Source organism: Oratosquilla oratoria, chromosome 35, assembly GCF_046742065.1.
Source record: "Oratosquilla oratoria isolate Oo_2021 chromosome 35, ASM4674206v1, whole genome shotgun sequence".
NCBI classification, from domain to species: Eukaryota; Metazoa; Arthropoda; class Malacostraca; order Stomatopoda; family Squillidae; genus Oratosquilla; species Oratosquilla oratoria.
In genome coordinates this window covers 29,927,770-29,950,369 of record NC_134811.1, presented here as the reverse complement: position 1 = coordinate 29,950,369, position 22,600 = coordinate 29,927,770, and the positions used below count along the sequence as shown (strand labels likewise).

The following is a 22,600-nucleotide window of genomic DNA, read 5'->3' as shown; positions in this document are numbered from 1 at the left end:
CCAGACGGAAGGGGCAAATGTCCTCTTCCACTTGATGGATCAGGAAAGCCTCGACGCCTGCTTCGAGAAGAGGACTGTCATTAGGCTGGAGAAGCTGGGATTCTCTCCCCGCAGGGTCACACCCACTTAGGCTCATGTTAGAGCGTCCATGTACGTGGGTAGGATGGTCCTCGACTCGCTCGGAGATAAGGATGTTGTCTTTGTCGACGTCTTCCGGCATCCGGCCTCTGACTTCGTCAGAATATCTATGAAATCTAGGTCCGACCTTGAGAAGATTCTTAAGGTAGGACTCTAGATTAGTTTCATGTATCTGCCCCCTTCATCAATCAGAGAGGTTAAGAACCTCAAGGTCAGGCAATGCCTGATATGTTACTCCCTAAAACATGATTCCCGTTCCTGCCCCCAACCCAAGCTCACTAGGTGCTCGAAGTGTGCTTCCGATGGACATCGGTATAGGGAATGCGAAGCTGCGAGACTCGAGTGTCTCCTATGTGGTGGAGCCCACAGTGCCATCTCCAATTCCTGCCCGGAAAGGAGAAAGGTAGCTGACACAACGCAGCCCGCACAACCGGTGGCTAGGTCAGCTCCCAACACCCGCCCCCTGCCTGCGCAACCTTCTAATCCTCTGCCTCGAACCAAAACAAAGACCTCCTCCACCCCCTCCTCCCCATCCCAAGGCAAAATCCCTCAACCCCCACCCCCAAACCCAGAACCCACCCAGGTGTAAAGAGGAGGGCTAGCTCCCCTGCTGCAGCCCCAGACCAGGAGCCTTCTTGCGCCCCCAAGGAGCAGCGGACTCAGAGAACGAAGTCCAAGCGTTCTCGACAGGATGCGAGTAGACCCTCTTCCTGTACCGGAATCCCTAATACGGTCGCGTCAATTATCAGCACCACCCTGGAAGGGGAAGCAGCTGGTAATCTCCAGTGCCCGTCTGGAGACGAAAGATGCAACCAAGCGAGGGAAGCTCACGTGCTTGCTCTGAGTGTTGTCTATTCGGCAATGCTTATGTCTAAGAGCAAGGAGCAAGTGCAGGAGATGCTGTCAACAGCACTCACTCACCTCGTCCATGGACAACTCGTCCACAAAACTGCAAAGTAGGACAACTTGTCCACAGACACCATGGGTGGTCAACTCGTCCACGGACAAGATTTAAAAAAACTTTTAGAAAATTATTTTATTACCTTTTTTTAACGATATTTCATGTTATTTCATTAAAATTTGCTTTAGATGGTATATTTTGGTAAGTAATAGATGTGTTTATAAATGTTATGGACATGCTTATTTTAACACCCTAGAATAGCTCCAACAATGATCAAAAAGAAATAATCACAACTATCATATTTACACCTAATATTTACCCCAACTATGCTCAAAAAGAGCTTGTCACACCTCTATCACACCTCAACTGGCTCAGTCACACCTCAGTTCTGTATATAAAGCTAGCTTGTCATGTCATGTCATGTCAGTTTTACTCAAGTAGTTACTCAATCATGTCAGCTGAGCTTCAGGTTGTAACAACGCAGAGAGGTGCTCAAAAGATTCTTCTGGATGGATTCATGTACACTAAGAAACATGTTTCCAAGTCAGCTGATGAAGTTGTCTGGCGCTGTATCCAACGTGATGTCAAATGCAGTGCCCGCTTGAAGACCACCAAGAGCCTTAGTGACCATAGGCTTGTTGGTGAGCACAGCCACATTGCAGACCGTGTGAGATGTGATGTGGAGCAAGCTCGCCAATATATGAAGAGGAAGGCTGCTACCACCAACGACCGCCCCAACAACATCCTCAGCTTCACCGTAAGAGAGCTTGATGATCGGGTCAAGGCACGCATGCCAAGGAGGCCGGACACCAGCAAGCGTGTCCTTCGGCGTGTCCGTGCTGCTCACCGTCCAAAGGATCCGCAGTCCCTTCAAGAGTTGGACATCACAGGCCCCTGGGCTTCCAACCTCCTCTACGACAACGGTCCAGCAGCTGATGAGCGCATCATCGTCTTCGCCTCCCCTGGTCATCTAGAGCAGCTCGCAGCCTGTGACGACTGGTGTATGGACGGCACGTTCTCAGTCGCTCCCAGACTGTTCACCCAACTATACGTCGTCCAAGGTCGCATCGGTGAAGGCTACTTTCCTCTGGCCTTTGCCTTGCTCCAGCGCAAGACGCAGACCACCTATGAGGAGCTCTTCCGTGTTCTCGAACAGCATGGCTGCGACCCCAGCACCGTCATCGTGGACTTCGAGAGGCCAGTGGAGCTGGGCCTTCGTGCAGTGTTTGGAGAGGAGATCCAGGTCCGGTTCTGTTTCTACCACCTCAGCCAGTCTATTTGGAGGCAGATCCAGGGCCTGGGTCTCAAGAACCTGTACGAGTCAGACGACGAGTTCCGGCTCTTCTGCGGCCAGCTGGATGCCCTGGCCTTTCTTCCTATTGAGGACGTTCATGAAGGCATGAAACATCTGCGGTCCACCATGCCCAACGAAGCAGCAACCTTAGTGGAGTATTTCGACTCCACTTACGTCTCCGGCCAGCTCCGCCACCAGCGCCGAGGCTCCTCCACCAGCGCCGAGTCACCCCCACCCCAGGCAGAGTCATCCAACCAGTTCGGCTTCGGCGCACTCCACCGATGTTCCTACCTGAGCGGTGGAACCAACATCACGCCACCCTCAACAATGAGCCACGCACAAACAACATATGTGAGGGGTGGAACAATAAGTTCTCCAGTTTGGTGGGCCATTCCAACCCCACCATCTGGAAACTTATCGAGTGCCTTCAAGCAGAAGCATCCAACGTCGACTCTGTTCTCCTCCAGGATGAGCGTGGCATCCGCCCTGTGAAGCGAAGGAAGAAGTGCTACGCTGAGCTGCAGACACGTCTGTGCAACTTGGTGGGCGACCTGAAGGCTGGCAAGAAAACACTTCGAGTTCCTGCGTGGTGTCAGCTACAACCTCCGTGGTGGCAAGCCCAACATCTAGACCTTACACTTGTATATTTATTCTGTATTACACACCTGTATTCTGTATATATAAATATGTAAATAAAGTTTTATTGTTCTGCAAATTATGTTTATTATTCTTAAAAAAAAAAGTCATTGGACGAGATGTCCATATTCCTGTGGACGAGTTGTCCTACTTTGCAGTTTTGTGGACGAGTTGTCCGTCCACGCAAAGGACCAGCACCTTGTTAGAGATTGCCAGACACGGTCCTGATGTCATTTGTTTGAATTCGATGGGTGATCCAGCCCCCGACTCTCTTCCCAAGATTCAAGGCTTCAACACTTGGAGTCGGGGTCTTGCTTTGCACTCGGGCGTCTGTATTTTAGCCAGAAAGTCCCTTCAGCCAACTATACTTGATCAATTTCATTATGAGCAGATGCTCGCGATCAAGTTAAGCACCATTCGCGGTCCCATCCTCCTCTGTACCCTCTACCGCCCTCCCCGTATCCCCTTCCTCCCCTTTGTTGACATTGCCAAGGTGATGTCATACAAAGTCCCAACCTTCTTCATTGGCGACTTCAACTGCAGGCATGGTGCTTGGAGCCCTGGAACGCACAACAGCAGCTCAGTGAGTCGGCAACTACAATCTCTTACTATACTTCACCGGCTGAAGTTCCTAGGTCCGGACTTTCCCACATTCATAGGTCATGGATTGCAGGGTAAGCCCGACCTGGTGTTCTCCAACAGCCGAGCTTTCTTCCTCAACTCAACTATCTCACCCGGTGCCCACACCCTCTCCGACCACATAACCTTAATCCTTTGCATCTCCACCTCCCCCATCCTTATCCTCAGCGAGCCTCGGTTACGCTACAGTCAGGCCGACTGGGGAGGCTTCAAAAACACACGACATACACCAACACAGACATGAACAACGCTCCACATGCGGCGATAGAGCAGGAATGGCGCTCACTTACAAAGTTTGTCAAAAACGCGGTAAAAAAGCACATTCCTAGAACAAAGCACCGCAAGGTTGCCACGTTCACCGCTTCTATGCGCACTAACAGACTACGCATTGCACTACAGAACAGATTTACAGATCAATTACAAGCACCCCTAGAGGCCCGTGTCGCCATCCTACGAGACATGCACTGGCTACAGAGTAGCCTGAGGAAGTCCTTCTACATCAATTCACATCGAGAGGAGGAGCAACTGATGGCCTCGCTCTCCGGCGCCTGTGAGACGGACCCTTCCAAGTTCTGGAGTACCCTCAAACGTCAGCTGGAGGAGTGCTCTGTGCCTCCACCCAAGGTCATCAACCATCTTAACCACTCTGCACACTCCCCCCCAACACCAAGCTGACCTTCTGGCGTCAGCATGGAGTGAGGTCTTTAAACCCCATCCTGTGCAAGGACCACATTGCTTTAGCACCTTGCACAGTGTTAACTCCTTCATGAACAGATGTTGTGACCTCATTCCCGACGAGACTGTTGATCTCTCTCAGATGAAGATGATCCCCTTATCTGCCCCATCGTTTTGGAGGAGGTAAAGGGGGTTATCTCGGCTCTAAACTAAAATCCCCTGGCCCTTCAGGCATCGATGCACACATACTCAAACGTATGCCAGACAACATAATCTCACACATGACGACACTATGCAATAGCTCACTAGCCTCTGGGTACTTCCCACAACTATTCAAGGCCTCCCACACCATCCTCATTCCTAAACCCCAGAAACCCGCCTCCACCCCCCTTTCATACCGGCCGATCTCCCTTCTGGAGTTCTTTGGTAAGGTGTTTGAGCACGTCCTATGCCTCCGCCTGACCGTGTACCTAGAGACAGAGAATGTGCTGAGGGATTGCCAATTTGGTTTTCGGCCGGGGCGCGGTGCAGACGACGTAATATCCATGATCACTCAATGGGTTCAAAGACCGCCAGACGGTCGCCCTGGTAAGGCCATTTTGGTTTGTAAGGATGTGGAGAAGGCATTCGATACTGTCTGGCATGAAGGCCTTAAGTACAAATTGTACCACAGTTTCGACTTTGCCCTGCCGTTCACAAGGTTGCTCTGCAACTACCTGGACAACAGGACAACAAGAATAAAGTGGCGGGGCTGTCCGTCCCAGCCTTTTGTGCCGAAGGGTGGAGTACCGCAAGGGTCAGTCCTTGCCCCCACTCTGTACAATTCATATACGAATGACCTACCAGAGCCGGCTTATCCACGCAACCGAGCTCTTACTCTTTCGTATGCGGACAACACTAATCACATCAGCAGACACAAAACGCTACAGGGAGCGTTACACGTAATGCAAAACATCCTTATCGGGGCACACGCGTGGGAGCAACAGTGGCGCATTAAGAGCAGTGCGTCGAAATGCAAGGCTGTATACTTCTGGTGCAAGCAAACCAACAGAACAATTACGAACACTCCTTTTAAAATAAACAACACAAACGTCCCAGTGAAAGACCATGCCTGTGTGCTGGGTAGCACACTGGATAGTGGCCTTACCTGGACCCCACACTTCCGCAAACAGGGAGCGGAGGCTAGGGCTGTGCTGGGAAAGCTAAGACGCTTCAAAACTGCAACACTGACCACCAAACGTTGATTGTACCTAGCCCTTGTCAGACCGATTCTGTGCTAGTCCCCGGGACCAAGCCAGCTGACATGTCCCACTAATAACTACGAGCATCAGAAGGTTCAGAATGCCGCTGTCAAGTTCATCACGGGTTCACGATGGAGCGACTTCAGAACCACTGAGTCTCTACACGGAATTTCCAACATCCGTCCACTCAACCAACACAAACAAAAACTTCACTCAAGACACCTAGAAAAACTGCACGACAGACACAAACGCCTGATACAACACATTACACCTAGACCACACCGTACAGACTATCTGTCAGCTGCGCCCCTCCCACATGCGGCGTACACGATAAAACGTGTATAACCGTACCTAATAATAATTAATACACCCCTTTCACCAGCTTTGACTGGTGATAGCAATAATGATGAAATAAAAATAGTAATAATAATATTGCATGTAGCCCAATAATTGACAGGCTGCATGCATACACAACTCAAACCCAACCTGGGGGAAAACAAGAGATCATGCCTTACCTGGGGCTAATCAGGAACGCGCACTACACACGGGAAATGAACTCTACTCACTTCCCGTAAGATACACACACACACACACCTCTCACGAACATAGCCATGACCCAGGCACAAACATCTACACTTACTTTTTCTTCGACTAAAATTCGCTTCCTTTCTAACTTTCTCTTCTACTACATCATCTCATTTCAGTTTACCTCCCACTAAAGATTTTTCCGTTTTCCACCTTTCTCTACTACTACGCCTCCTACCATTTTCTAAACTTTCGTTGGTGATCCTAATCCTACTCCCGGCGTCGGCGTCCCCGTCCATTTCTTCCGAGCCACGACCACAAACAGCCCCAAATCGCTCGCTAATTCGCCCGGTGGCAATAGCCCTCTTTTATACGCTACTATCCTTTCATTTTCTTACAGACATTCTTCCCCTCCCACAAAAACCGATCCCGCGCAAGCGGGTGGTCTTTCCTAGGAATTCAGAATTCAGAATCCAACCATATGGGAGCTCATCGAGTGTCTCCAGGCAGAGGCAGCCACCGTAGATGGAGTCCTCCTCCAGGATGATCGTGGAATCCATCAGCACAAGCGGTCGAAGTAGTGTTACATCGAGCTCCAGGTTCGCCTGTACAACCTGGTAACGGACTACAAGGAAGGCAGGAAAACTATCCCAGACCTACTGAGTGGCATCAGCCAAAACCTGCGAGGTGGTCAACCCAACGTCTGTGTATTATCTAAAAAAAAATGTACATAATATAATGGTATTTTGATTCTTGCTATTTTGAGTAATATATAGTACCTGTGTATTACCTGTGTATTACTTAATAAAGTGTTATACATAATATGGTATTTTGATTCTTGCTATTTTGAATATATAATACCTGTGTATTATCTAATAAAGTGTTGTACATGATATATAATATTGATTCTTGCTAGATCTCAAAAATATAGTTTTAAATAAAAAAAACTTGAAGAAAAAAATGGGGACGAGATGTCCTATTTTTGGGAGACCAGTTGTCCTAGGGGTGCAAATTTGGGGACCAGTTGAACGGGGGCCTGTTGACCGTTCACAATATATACACACATACATGCGTGCGCGCGCGCGCACACACACACTCATACTCGTATGTAGGCCTGAAATTTTACTTCGTTTTCACGCGAGAAAATTATTAAAAATGTGTAATTTTACCATCCATACTTAAAATAGTTGCCCATCCCTGGGCATCTGCCTGAACGGTTCCCACCTTGAACAGTGTTGGTGACCCTTGACAGGAAATGGGTCTCGATCTAACGAAATCATGTTCAGGCTGTGGATCGTCTCTCTTGTATAAAATCTCCTGGCTTACAGAACAATTTCAGTTTCCATGTGGTTCGCCTATAAGACAAAGCGCGTATGTAACCGAATGTAGGACAAAAGGTGCTTTTACCACCTGAGCCAGTCCATCTGGAGGCAGATCCAGGGCCTGGGCCTCAAGAACCTGCATGAAGAGGACCCCGAGTTCCGCCTCTTCTGTGGGCAGCTGGATGCCCTGGCGCTCCTACACGTAAATCACTGGTATATTATATTTCTGTCTACCGTCTGTCTGTGGGAAGAAACTAGTCGCGTTCCTGCATTTTATGTTCCTCTGTCTTGCCCACATGGACATTTTCCCACATCACATTTTCACATATCCATTTTCCAACATGTAGGACACATTTCCACATTTGATTAATTTCATAATTATCAATGTGGGATAAGGATAATGCTATAACTTTATATTAGGCTTATGTGACTTTAGGCTTGTGTGACTTATGAAAAATAGAAAAGCCTAGTATTATTGGAATTCTAAGATATCTGAACTTGAAAATACATAGTAAAAATACATAGGCATATATCAATCTATGTATACAAAATTATATAAACATTCAGTGATTTGATCATTTATATACATAATTTTCTATATCAAAGAACTTGTGCATAATTGAGTTGAATTCATATAGTGTGTTTTGTCTCATTCTGTAACTGTTGATTGAACATGTAATTGTGTTCAAAAGACCAAAGAAAACTAAATAATTAGCTTACAACATGTGAACTGAAATCAAGCCTGCCAAATTCATAATAATTAATTAATGGTAGATCACAAGCAATAAACACCTTTGATCAGATAGCATGGATAAAAGAAATTAGTATTTTCATATTAAATACTAAATATTTTCAAAGCGTCAGACATTATTTTCACCGAATCTGGGACATTTTCCCACAGACATTTTTACATGTGACGTAAACTGTTATCACTGAATTAGTTTATTCTGATTACTACTGATTAAGTAGCAAGTGGAAAGACAATCCATTGGCTAAATTAATTACTATATAATTACTGAATACAAATTTTCACTTCCCATTTGCTGAAATAATTAATTGCGCTGAGTACTCATCACCCCTGTCCCCTTTACCTATTAAAGGGTTGATATTTTGAGTTGACCCTCATACTTGTGAGAGGCAACTTGCGTCCGTATGGCGTCTCGCTTATTGATGATGCCAAACATTTACGCGATGCGATAGGCACTGCTCCTGTGCGCTTCGCCCAGACGGATCAGACTAACATCCTTTTCCATCTGATGGATCAGGAGAATCTCGACACTTACTTTGAGGACTGTTGGAAAACTGGAGAAGCTGGGATTCCCTCCTCGCAGGGTCATTCCCACTCACGTCCCTGTCTGTAGGCAGGATTGTCCTTTACTCTCTCGGAGACAAGGACGCCATTCTGCTGCACGGACAAAACCCCAGTGCTCAAAACGGACTAAACCCCATCAGAGATAGGACAAAACCCCAGCATTATAAAATCCCAGTAGATTTAGATTGACACAACTTTGGTACTATATGGAAAATATGGCATTTTTCAACCGAGTTTAATATCAGTAAAAAGTAACTGAGAAGTGTCTTTTTTTTTTTGTTTGGGGTGAATTCACACCCACCATAGTGACACTTTAATGAGGTGTGAATTTCTTAAAATAACTCAACTCATTGCGGCTTCATGAAATAATACATGTGAACTGAAGTAGTTGTGATGTACGGTATACGGACAGTTTCCCACATGGACATTTAATGTATACAAATCGTAAATCAATGAAATATTTATACAATTTTTATACATAGATTGATATAGGCTTACTATGTATTTTCAAGTTCAAAAATATTTGAATTTCAGTAATAATGGACATTTCTATTTTTCATTAATTTATATTTTTCTGTTAATACATTAATTTCCGATTTTGAATTGCGATATCCATAAGTCACATTGTAGCCATTCGTATTGCTCATCATTATCTCTTATAAAGTTGTAACAATATCCTTGTCACACAATAATTATGAAATTAGTAAAATGTGGGAAGGTGTCCTGCATGTGGGAAAATGACCCCAGACAGTTACAACTTCTTGAAGCAATTTATATCACAGTTCCGTCCATTAACATTCAATCTAACATGGTATCAAACGTACCATTCACCCATCACTTCACGCATTAATTTTGGAAAATCTTGTACGCCACCATCCTCTTCCTCCTCCCCCACCTTCACCCTACCAGAGATCTTGTCTCCCTTCTCTCATCCTCTTCCTCCACCCCCAACTTTCGTCCCTACCCCATACGTTCGCACCCTCTTCTATCATGCAGCGATGCTACTGTTGGTGAAGAGAAGAGGTTCTGGTGAGTTCGTCTTCCTTTATTGTAAGGTACGAGTGAACTGATTTTACATGCAGCGGGATACGCTAAATATACCGCGTGGGTAATCACCCGTGGTGCGTAATTACATAATTGCATTGGGTTAGGTTAGGTCGGGTCAAGCAGGGTCGCATTGGTAGAGAAGCGTCTGGTCGTGGACGACATCATGCACGTTCCATGCCACGTGATGATCGTGGTGTGTACAATATTCTCCTCTCAAAAATTGCCTTGGCATCAGAGGGCGTCCTGTACGTGAGAATTTGGTGGGCGGAGTGTCGGTTTTAGGCGGTCGATGGAGACCCATTCTGGCCTGCTGGAGATGGAGATGCGGAAGGTCTTGTCCTTACGTTCAATGACAAGATGGGGGCCAGTGTAAGGACGGGTGAGTGGTGGGGTGTGAGCGTCCGTCCTCAGGAAAACGTGCGTCGATGTGTGGTGGTGTTTTGGGAGGTATTCCTTCACCTCCCGGTGATGTGTCGGCACGCATGGGGCGAATTTGCCGACAGTGCGTCGCAGCTGCTGCAGGCTCTCGGGAGAATCCTGTGGAGGGAAGAATTCTGTGAGCACGACGAGGGTTTGGCCGAGGACCATCTCTGTTGGAGACACGTTGAGGTCGTCCTTGATGATTGTCCGAAGACCAAGGAGTATCCATGGTAGTTGGGGTAGCCAGGAACCATTGTTGCAGCGTGCCATAAGAGATTCTTTGAGTGAGCGGTGGGTTCGCTCGACCATGCCGTTGGCTGGGGGGTTGTAGGAAGTAGTGTGGTGGACTGTAGCACCCAGGAGTTCAGCGAGGGCCTGCATCCACTGTGGAGAGGAGGGGGCAAACGGGCTAAATCATTATGTGGCCCTTTGCCACGCGACCAGTTTTCTGCGTGCGGGCCCCAGGACCTCGGCCGGGGGACTCATTCGTCGACTGTCAAGGACACTTGCCTCGTATCAGCTGGGACGCCTCCTTCAAGTGCCGCCCCCCACATGATACGGATGGGTTTGCCTGTACTCACTTGCTGATTTTTTACTTATGGCACATCAACTTAAGCCAAGGAATAATGACTTCTCTTTTTCACCTAGGTAACTGCGCAGGATGCCTCGAACCGACCTGATGAGACGCGACGGGTGCAAAGGATACCAACCACGTCGGCTGGGACGCCTCCTTCAAGTGCCAGCCCCCAGAGGATACGGATGGTTTCTTAACTGTACTCATTTGTGATATTGAGTTATGACACACCACCACAATTTAAGCCAAAGGACTAATACCTTCTCCTTTTTCACCTAGGTAACTGCGCATGATGCCTTGGCCCGACCGGATGGGACGCGACGGGTGCAGGAAACTAACCACGTCGGCTGAACCGGATGGGACGCGACGGACACAGAGGACACTAACCACGTCGGCTGGACCGTGGGGACCGACCAGGACCGTGCAGCACTTCAACAATCGACATAACTAACTTATTAAATACATGTACACAACCTTAATTGTAAAAGGCATACTAGTATGCCTTCTAGGAGTAGTGGGTAGAGACCCAGGCAAGATGTATTTCTTGTAATCAATAAATGTAAAAATGAAAATCATTTCTATGTACCCTGAGGATGTCTGAATAGACGAAAACGCTTGGTCATCAGTTTCTTTTTCCTTGGTGGTTTTCCGCATATTATATATATATATATATATATATTATATATATACAGTATATATATATATGTAGATAGATATATATATATACACATACACACACACATACGTACAAACATATATATATACACATATATACAGTGCTCGACAAGGATGTACGAATGGTTAGCAAGAATGAGTGTTGAGGACTTTTTGCTGAAATATAAAATTTTATATAAACAATTAGCATATGGTTGTATTATTTAACCTATTTTCTGTAAAATGTGTGATTTCCATGTAATTTGATCAAAGAAGTTACGTTTTTATCTTCTACAAAATTACCAACCACATACCGTCCGACTCACTAGTTGCCGACCTCAACCAAACTGACGGTTTTTGCTCAAATGCACAATTTTATATAAAAAAAAAAATTAGCATATGGTTGCATTATTTGACCTATTTTCTTTAAAATGAGCGATTTCCATGTAACTTGAACAAAGAAGTTACGCTTTTATCCTCTGCAAAATTACCGACCACAGCTACGATTCGTCCAGCCCGCCATCTATGATCACAGGTGGTATGCATCAAACTACACTGTTAAGTTTCTTACTATTGTGTTATTAGTGTAATAGATTGCATATAGTTAAACTATTTCGACTATTTTCTTTAAAATGTGTGATTTTCATGTAATTTGACCAATCGTGCATTTCGGCAAAAACCGTCCTTGTTCGAGTTTGGTCGGCTAAGAGCGAGTCTGACGGTATTCATAGCTGTTGTCGGTAATTTTGCAGAGGATAAAAACGTAACTTTTCTTTGATCAAATTGCATGAAAATCACACATTTTAAAGAAAACAGGTCAAATAATGCAACAATATGCTAATTTATATAAAATCGTGCATTTCATCAAAAACCGGACTACGATCGAGTCGGTCGGCAATTTTGCAGAGGATAGAAGCGTAACTTCTTTGATCAAATTGCATGAAAATCACACATTTTAAAGAAAATAGGTCAAATAATAGAACCATATGCTAATTTTTTATATAAAATTGTGCATTTCAGCAAAAACCGGACGGTATTCATAGCTGTTGTCGGTAATTTTGCAGAGGATAAAAACGTAACTTCTTTGATCAAATTACATGGAAACCACACATTTTAAAGAAAATAGGTCAAATAATGCAACCATATGCTAATTTTTTATATAAAATTGTGCATTTGAGCAAAAACCGTCATTGTTTGGTTGAGGTCGGCAATTAGCGAGTCGGACGGTATGTGGTTGGTAATTTTGTACAAGATAAAAACACAACTTCTTTGATCAAATTACATGGAAATCGCACATTTTAAAGAAAATAGGTCAAATAATGAAACCATATGCTAATTGTTTACATAAAATTGTGCATTTCAGCAAAAACAGTCCTCAACACCACTCATCACTCATTCTTGCTAACCGTTCCTACATCCTTGTCGAGCACTGTATATACTGAATGTATATCTCAGGTACCTGGGCCCCCAACCTCCTCTTTGACAACGGTCCTGAGGCTGATGAGCGTGTCATCATCTTCGCCTCCCCTGCTCATCTGGAGAAGCTCATCGCCTCTGATGAGTGGTGCATGGATGGCACCTTCTCCGTCGCTCCTAGACTCTTCACCCAGCTCTACGTCATCCAGGGTCGCGTCGGTGAGGGCTACCTTCCACTGGCCTTTGTCTCGCTCCAGCGCAAGACACAGACCAGCTACGAGCAGGTCTTTCGTGTCTTGGAGGAGCACGGCTGCGACCCCGCCAGCGTCGTGGTGGACTTCGAGAGGCCTGTGGAGCTGTCCCTTCGGGTGGTGTTCGGAGAGCAGATCCAGGTCCGGTTCTGCTTTTACCACCTGACCCAGTCCATCTGGAGGCAGATCCAGGGCCTGGGCCTCAAGAACCTGTATGAAGAGGACCCCGAGTTCCGCCTCTTCTGTGGCCAGCTGGATGCCCTGGCGTTCCTACCCCGCGAGGACGTCAAGGCTGGCATGGCTCTTCTCCGGTCCACCATGCCCGACGATGCTGCTGACTTAGTGGAGTACCTTGACGCCACTTACGTCTCCGGGCAGCTCCGTCACCAGCGCAGAGACACCACCACCCCTGGAGTCAAGCCTATCCGCCTTCGCCGCAGTCCACCCATGTTCCCTGCTGACCGGTGGAACCAGCACCACGCTACGCTAGCCAACGAGCCACGCACCAACAGCATCTGCGAGGGCTGGAATAACAAGTTCTCCAGCCTAGTTGGTCACGCGAATCCAACCGTCTGGAAGCTCATCGAGTGCCTCCAGGCGGAGGCAGCCGCCGTTGATGCAGTCCTCCAGGATGACCGTGGTGTCCGTCAGAGCAATCGGTCGAAGCGGTGCTACGTCGAGCTCCAGGTTCGCCTCTATAACCTGGTGACCGACTACAAGGAGGGCAGGAAGACCATCCCAGAGTTCCTGCGTGGCGGTCACAACCTGCGTGGTGGCCAGCCCAACGTCTAGGCCATCTATATTATATATATGTCCTGTATTATATGTGATATGTATTATATATTATATGTGATATGTACTGTGATTTATCATCTTATATGATTTGTGAGATGTAGTGATTCATCATTGTGATATTTAATAAAATATCAAATATCCAATATTATTATACTTTGTGTTTATATATAGAGATTCTCCAGAATTTAAGGGTCGTTATAAAACCACAATTAACTATGACCCAAAATGTATAAACAGTTGATAAAAATCAATATGTTGAAAAAATTGGGGACCTTTTGTCCTAAATATTGGGGACATTTTGTCCCGGGGGTGCAGATTTCAGGATATTTTGTCCGGGGACCTTTGGTCCGTTCAGGTGTATACACACACACACACAATGGTCCTGCTATTTGGGCGTTACCAAATACTTTGACGCCGGATGCAGTCGATGGTTTTCAACCAGGAAACCCCACTTTAGATTTAGGTGGATATGGTTTCGCTAAGAAACTATCAGATGATCAAGTCACAACTCTCATGGATAACGGAGTAGATGTAACAGGAGATGGAATCAAACAACTATACGTCAAAGAACCATCGCCAATCTACCAATAATTCAAGACCTCATCTTTTTCATAGCTGGACTTCTTAAAGAATCAAAATGTCCAATGCCAACCCTAACCAGTGATTCTCTTCGTGGATCATTAGCTCAGATCCCCTTTGCACAAAGAGTTGCAACAGTGTTTAATGAATCACTTCGAATCTCAGAAAGTATCTAACATCAGAACATATCGACAAACAACACATGTAGCATCAGGCTCAGCATTCTATAGATTTAGATTGAAGAGAAGAGTCACTGATAATCAAACAGATGGTTTTTGTTTTAGTTGGAGAACAGATGAAGCATTCCACATACCACAAGCATGGAGAGATAATGCTAATGGAATATGGAACAATCCAACTAAATGGAACATAGATAACTTCACGTTATCAACTATCGATGGCAAAGAAGCAGTAAATAACTTGGCCATTCGCACTAAGAAACAGTAAAAGTTTCTCATGTTCCTTCTTGTACATATATATATATGTGAAACTCTAAAGTTTCTTATGTTCTAGTTTATAAGATATACTTCTATATGTAAATATGCAGTGAAGAACGCGAAGAAGTTTTCAGTACCGTTCTGATCTAGTGGGTAGTCATAACTACTCGTAATCGTTGGTAATGCGTGCAAAGTAGAATGGATAGAGTCAATAACATTGTACTTCATAGAATGCCTGAAGAAGTGATTCCTGGGATGAATTTAGATATAAGAGAGCAGAAGGTATTGCATGACAAGTTGGTATTTATCGAACTTTGTAAGGAAATGGGAATCACCTGTTATGAAAGTGAGATAGAAGAAATAAGGAGATTGGGAAAGTATGAAGGATTAGATGAAGGCAGAGCGAGACCTATCTTGGTGACTCTGAAAGGAAATATTAAGGAAAGAATTATGAGGAATCTGTATAGGCTAAAAGATTCTAAATCAAGTTACGCAGACATATTTAAGAAAGTAGGGGTAACCCATGATATGACTAAGGAAGAGAGGAAAAGAGATAAGGACCTTAGGGAGGAAGCAGAAAAGAAAAAATCAGAAGAGAAGGACCAGGGAAACTTCTATGTAATCAGAGGGAGGCCGTGGAACAGATACCTATTGAAATTGAGGAAGAAAGAAACCCATATGACGAGGAACACTGGGGACAACACAAGAGGGAAAAGGGCAACAAGTAGGAATGAAACAGAAAGTGGAAGTGACAGAAAACTAAGAGTGTCTTACACAAATATAGATGGATTAATAACAGGATTGAATGAGCTGAATGATTATCTGAAGGAAAAAGAACCGGACATAATGGGAATCGTGGAAACGAAATTAAAAGGTGAACTACCACCCAACAGTGTAGGTAATGATGCATATAATTATTGGATTAGAAACAGACACAAAACAAGGGGGTGGAGTTATGTTCCTGACTAAGAAGGGTATAAATGTGAAGAGTGTTACATATGGAAAGAATCCAGTAGAGATGATTATGATCGAAGTGGAAGATAGAGATAAGAAGAACAGAAAGTTCGTGGTGAATTATGTGCCTCCGAAAACAGCCTCGTGGGAAGAGAGTGAACATAAAAGTATGTTAGAGGACACAAAGATAACATTAAATAAGATAATGGAAGATGGAGGAAGAATAGTTATGATGGGCGACTTTAATTGCAAAGAAGTCTGCTGGGAAGAGATGACAGCAAAGGGTGGAGACGGCTCATGGGGAAATGTTCTACTCGAGATGATTGTTGATCATACAATGACACAGTGGATACAGGAGAACACTAGGTATAGAAATGAAGAACCATCGAGACTGGACCTAATAATCACATCTGAACCTGGAATAGTGGAAAAGATTGAATATAAAACACCAATAAGTAAAAGTGACCATATATTGATTGAACTGGAATTAAATGAGGAAAAATACATGAAAAGAAATGAACAATATAGAAAAGGAAGAATGATGTATGAAAAAACAAACTTTGATAAAATAAGAGAATTCTTTCAAAAAGAAAACTGGGAAGGAATATACAAAGAAGGAACAACAGTGGAAGAGAAATGGAATATTTTGAAAAAAAATTATAAAAAAGGAGTGGAACAGTATGTCCCAAGACAAAAACAAGAAAAGAAATATATAAAATGTTGGTACAGCAAAAGTTGTGAGGAGTTAAAAGACAAAAGAGATAAAGCTTGGACTAAGTGGAGAAAGGACAAAAGACCTGAAAAGTGGAAAATATATACTTGTTATAGAAATGAATATGTACAAGCGTGCAGAGAGGAAAAGAGAAAATATGAAAAAGATATCATAGAAAAGTGTAAAGATCAACCAAAACTATTTTACAGATTTGTAAACAACTGAAAAACAAACAAGATTTGGAAAAATTAAGGCAAGGAGGAGTTGAATATACAGAGGAATTAGAAATGGCAGAAATTATGAACAAACATTTTAAATCTGTGTTTACAAGAGAGAACATACAACCTGAAGAGATCGAATGGAAAGAGAAAGTCCCCCCCATGAAAGAAATAGAAGTAACAAAGAATGAAATATTGAAACACTTGAGTAATCTAGATGTTAGAAAATCGCATGGACCAGATGAAATAGCAAACTGGATTTTGAAAGAATGCAGGAAAGAACTGGCAGACAAAATACATAGCATAATAAACAGTTCCTTGAAAGAAGGAAAAGTCCCAGAAGATTGGAAAAGAGCAAATATAGTACCTATATATAAAGGGGGAAATAAGGAAGACCCTACCAACTATAGACCAGTCTCTCTAACAAGTACAATAGCAAAAATTTGTGAAAGAATTGTCAAAAGTAGATGGGTAAAATATTTAGAAAAAAACAACGTGCTAAATCCAAGGCAATTTGGATTCAGACAAGGACGATCATGCGTCACCAATTTGATATGTTTCTATTCAAGGCTAATAGACATAATACAAGAAAGAGATGGATGGGCTGATTGTGCATTTCTGGACTTGAAAAAGGCTTTTGACAAAGTACCACACAAAAAGTTGCTTAAGAAATTAGAAACTGAAGGAGGAATACAGGGCAAACTGCTTAAATGGATGGAAAACTTTTTGCAAGAAAGAAAAATGAGAGTGGTGATAAGAGATAAACACTCAGAATGGGATGAAGTAATAAGCGGTGTCCCACAAGGAACAGTTCTGGCCCCAATAATGTTTGCTATATATATTAATGATATGGATGAAGGAATTAAAAGTTATATGAGCTTCTTTGCAGATGATGCAAAACTGTTGAAAAAAGTGAAAACGGATGAAGATCGAGTCACTACAGAATGATCTGAACAAAGTACGGGAATGGAGTAGGAAGTGGGAGATGGAGTTCAACACTAAAAAGTGTAGTATAATGGAATTTGGAAAAAGCAAAAACAGAATAATAGGATCATATAAATTGGGAGAAGAAGGAATAAAAAAAGTAGAGAATGAGAAGGACCTGGGAGTCATTGTTATGAATAATATGTCACCTGAGAAACATATAAATAAGATTTTTGGAGAAACTTATAATTTGATAAGAACAATCAAAGTGGCATTTGCATACCTGGATGAAGAAATGGTGAAGAAAATTCTAACCACTCTGATAAGACCAAAATTGGAATATGCAGCAACAGTATGGTCACCAAGTACAAAAAAATGTATAAAAAAAAACTTGAAAGAATACAAAGAGCAATTACAAAATTGGCACCAACACTCAAAACTATCATATGAAGAGAGACTAGCAAAACTTGAACTACAGACATTAGAGCAAAGAAAGAGAGGAGATTTGATAGCTATTTACAGAATCATGAAAGGCATAGAAGTTATTGATAGAGAGAATCTGATAAAATGGGATGATGGAAACACAAGAGGACACGGAAGGAAAATCAAGGACAGCTATAGAAGAGATCTGAAAAAGAACAGCTTTCCTCACAGAGTAATAGACAGTTGGAACAAGTTGGATGAAAAAATAGTGTGTGCAAGAACAATACATGAATTTAAAAATAGTTTAGATAAAATGAGATATGGAGACGGGACCCCACGAGCGTAGCTCTCCTTCCCGTGAAATACAACTAGGTAAATACAACTAGGTAAATACATAGACATGTGATTTCTCTCTCTCTCTCTCTATATATATATATATATATATATATATATATATATATATATATATATGGATATTTTGTATTCATATATGTAATTAAAGCACTACAAATGTTTGTATTAGTACATAATTGACAACGTACAATTGTAATTGTCACTTCAATCTTTGTCCCATAATGGTTCTCTCATTCCTCATAGTCTCCTGGTCCCTTGAATACATCAACTGTCTTGCTATGACATTCACTAATACTCTACAAAACACCTAACCTTGTCTCTTCTGCCCGCCTATCTTATCCTCCATACTTGTCATTTCTTCCTCTCTATTTTTGTATCACTATTTTCTCTGCACCTACTGTAATTGCTTAATCAAACAAAACTTGTTGAAATTTACTTTCATTAATTTTATGGGTGAAAATGGGTTTTGTTTGGACCAACTGATTTGTGTAGGTTCTTAGTTATGTTGTTAACTACCTGTCTTCTGCTATTTCTTCCACACACCTTCTTTATCATAGCACATCTCCCTCTCTGTATCTTATTATTATGACATTATTATTAATTTCTACATAATTAGTTCATACTGTATCGGATTGAAAAACAACTTATTTTTAACTATGAAAATATATGCAAATGGTGTCTACATGATGCTATGTTATTCATACTAAAATACAATTGTGTATTACATTTTAAACATACCTTTCATGTGCTCGAGGTGAGGAAAAGTTAAAGATTTTATATGAATATTTAAAATGGTTATGTGCCTATAATTTTCCCCGTTGTTGATTGTATGTCAATAGAATATACAACTATAATATTTTGTGAGTGCGAGGTTGAGATATATGAAGAACTTCACTAAATTGGTGTTACGTGGTTTTAATACAAGTAATCATTTTGCCATCCTTAATTTGTTATAATCCTCATTTCTACATTTAAACCTAATGGAAAAATATGTCGACAAATAACTCTCTCACTAGTTCTCTATTAATAAGACCGGATCACTTAATCTAGCCAGTTATGCATCATTATCTATCAATCCATCTGGTCATAGTGAGCTGTATAAAGAATAACACTGATATAGGTTATGTAGCTAGAACAGCATTTAGATAGGACAGTATTCTGCCATAATTTTTGGATTCACACATACTGTGATTTCGACCCATCATATATTCTTACTTAAGTACACATCTCCCAATGAAAGAAAAATCCTTTGAAAACTCCTGGATCCATATAGAAATCTTGATTACCACAAGAAATAACTATTAGCAACATTTCCTGAAATTTTCATTCAATTGCAAATAAACAGACTAAAGAATCCGGTTAAAACATAACAGCTTGGTGGAGATAAAGGTCTACATATAAAATCCACGCTTGAGGAGATATGGAAACCCACGCAAATCCAAAATGTAATATAATAAAAACCATGATGCTTTTGTGTGTCATTACTACTGGGTTTATATTCAGCTAGTTGGTGTGTATCAACAGTATAATATCTTCCTCATCTACCTGATCAACATACAAATTGACATGTCATCCCATCTAATAACTCATTAATATAATCCACCTAATGTGAAAGCATGGAAAAAAAATCTATAACTTTTCTGGCGGTCATATCTCATACTGATAATTTGAGGATAAAGTGATACCGAGTAATTTCAGTATTATGTGAAAATCAGTGTAATTTTAAAGTTTACCATACATACAGATGTTTCTTTAAAGTTTACATTTTCTTTCACCTCTCACTCTCCCCCCCTCTGGATTTCCTATGATGTCACTGTGGAGGTGAGCGGAGGGGGTGGAGTCACTCGGGACAATCGCAGCACAGAACCTCTCTCGGCGATGGCAAGTAGGGCTGGGCGGGATCCGAGCACTGGACCCGAATCCCACGGATCCTTGGAGAGCTGACGAATCCGATTACCGACGCTGGTACTCGAATCCACTGACAAATCCACTCAGACTCGTACGATTATTCAAGATTATTCAAGATTTTTCCCCCTTTAGCTTCGATATTCAGTACAAACGTTATTTGTACCGACCATCATATTTATAACGAACTCGATTTTACCAATGAGTAAAAAACAGTTTTAGTTATACGTATGAAAAATATCTTGGCTAGCGACGTATAGCAGAAATTTAGTGTTGCTATGCGTGTCTTTATTTACGAACGCTGACTTGGCCATGTGACGTTGGAGCAAAGGGTATACTACCGGACATCTCCGCCCGCGCCAGTAGGCTTGTAATGCCATCTTCCCGTTGTTAGAGTTGTAGAGGGATCGACTACGCCAAATGTCACGGGTTCCTCCCTCGATGAAGTATTTCATGAAAACTTCAGAAAGTGTACCTTGTGTTATTAGAAACAACAAATCGTCATCATTATCAACCACAAATTCACTTTTCAATTAAATATCTTGTTTGCACAATGGCAGCCAAGCGGACCAAACGTGCACCAATACGGAGCTAGATGCAACAAACAGACGAGGATGTGGTTGTCTGTTAGACTTGCAAAGATAAATTAAAGTACTGTGGAAGTACGACTTCCGATCTCGAACACCTCTGCACCAGACATCCCCTTGAATATGCCGAGCGGAAGGAGGGAAATGATGCTTGACACGATTTACCAAAACAGCCTAAGGTGAGTGTACAACCAACGTTGATCGACACTATTACCAAAGCAACACCATAGGAAAGTGACTCAAGTAAAAGAGGAATAGATAATCTAGTTGTTAGTATGACAAAGATTTGCAGCCACTGTCAGTCGGAGAAGACAAAGGATTTTAGACGCTTTATCTATGGCCTTGACCCTCGATACGAACTTCCGAGTCGTAGGGCGACAAGTAGAACTCTCTTGCCTGACCTACATGACCAAGAAAAGGACTGCGAAAAGAACTGGGGCAAGCCAAACATACCTCTCTGACCACAGACATTAGGACATCAAGGCAGACGTAAGTCTTCATCACTAACATCCCATTCCATATCCCAAGACTGGGTTTTTCGTTCTGCTGTCTTAGAAACTGTGTACATAACTAAAATCCACATGTCTCAGAACATTGCAGAAGAGTTAAAACTCATCTGTAGCAGATGGAACATAATGGAAAAATATGTTCCATTGTAACAGACAATGCTGCTAACAGGAATGCAGCAATCTATGAAATAAATGTGCGTCAAGTACCATGATTTGCACAATACACTTAATCTTGTGCAGGACGCAATGAAGACCACTCCTGACGCACAGAAAGTGAAAAAATAAAGAGAATAACAACATTCTTCCACCACAGCGTTAAAGCTTCGGATAAACTTGTTCACCTGCAGCAACAACAAAGTCTCCCGGTAAAAAAAAAATAAAAATAAATAAATAAATACATAAACATGATTATATATATATATATATATATATATATATATATATATACACACACACACACACACACACACACACACACACACACACACACGACGTTGATACCAGGTGGAATTAAACATTACATGGAAAGATGTCTTGAACAGTGAACTGGTCACCACCACCCTGTGCTTACTTGGCAAGAGTGACATATGTCTGAATGAAGACGAAAACATGCTCCTTCGGAGCGTTGTTAATGCACTAAAGCCCTTTGAAGAGGCTACCAAAGAAATGTCGACGGAAAAGGTCACTTCCTTCTCTACAATCATACCAATTGTGAGAGGGATTCAAGCCTATATAAATTCATGCAACATGGAAACCTTGATCAGCTCTCTCTCTCAGCAGGGAATAACAGCTGCAAATGGAAAGGTGATTCTCCGCGGTAGAAGGAAAGTTCTTCCTGGCAGCATCCACTTTTTTAGATCCTAGATTTAAAAAGGTACCATTTGCCAACACATCAAATATAATAACAGTGGAAGAGAGATTGACAGTTCTAGTGCGCACAGAAGAGCCTAGTGCCAGAACATCAGCCAAGACACCCGAACCTGTCAAGAACACACCACGACCACGTAAAAAGTCCCTGTGGAGTAGGTTTGACAGCAAAACTGAAAAGATGTCATGTCATGATTCAGCCATCCACTGGTCCGTACATTGAACTGCGGCGGTACGTTGAGGAGCCACACGTAGGGATAAATGACGATCCATTGGTATGCCAGCCTCTTC

General features: G+C 42.7%; 1 protein-coding gene and 1 pseudogene across 1 annotated transcript; both read left to right on the top strand.

Annotated features, from left to right (window-relative positions):
- The first annotated feature begins 1,413 nt into the window (after positions 1 to 1,413).
- Positions 1,414 to 2,805, top strand: LOC143018716 (uncharacterized; annotated as a pseudogene).
- Positions 2,806 to 12,820: 10,015 nt separating this feature from the next.
- On the top strand, positions 12,821 to 13,837 carry LOC143018715 (uncharacterized). The gene has a single exon (XM_076174301.1). It carries the CDS (start codon positions 12,821 to 12,823, stop codon positions 13,835 to 13,837), a length of 1,017 nt encoding a protein of 338 aa, XP_076030416.1.
- Positions 13,838 to 22,600: the final 8,763 nt, after the last annotated feature.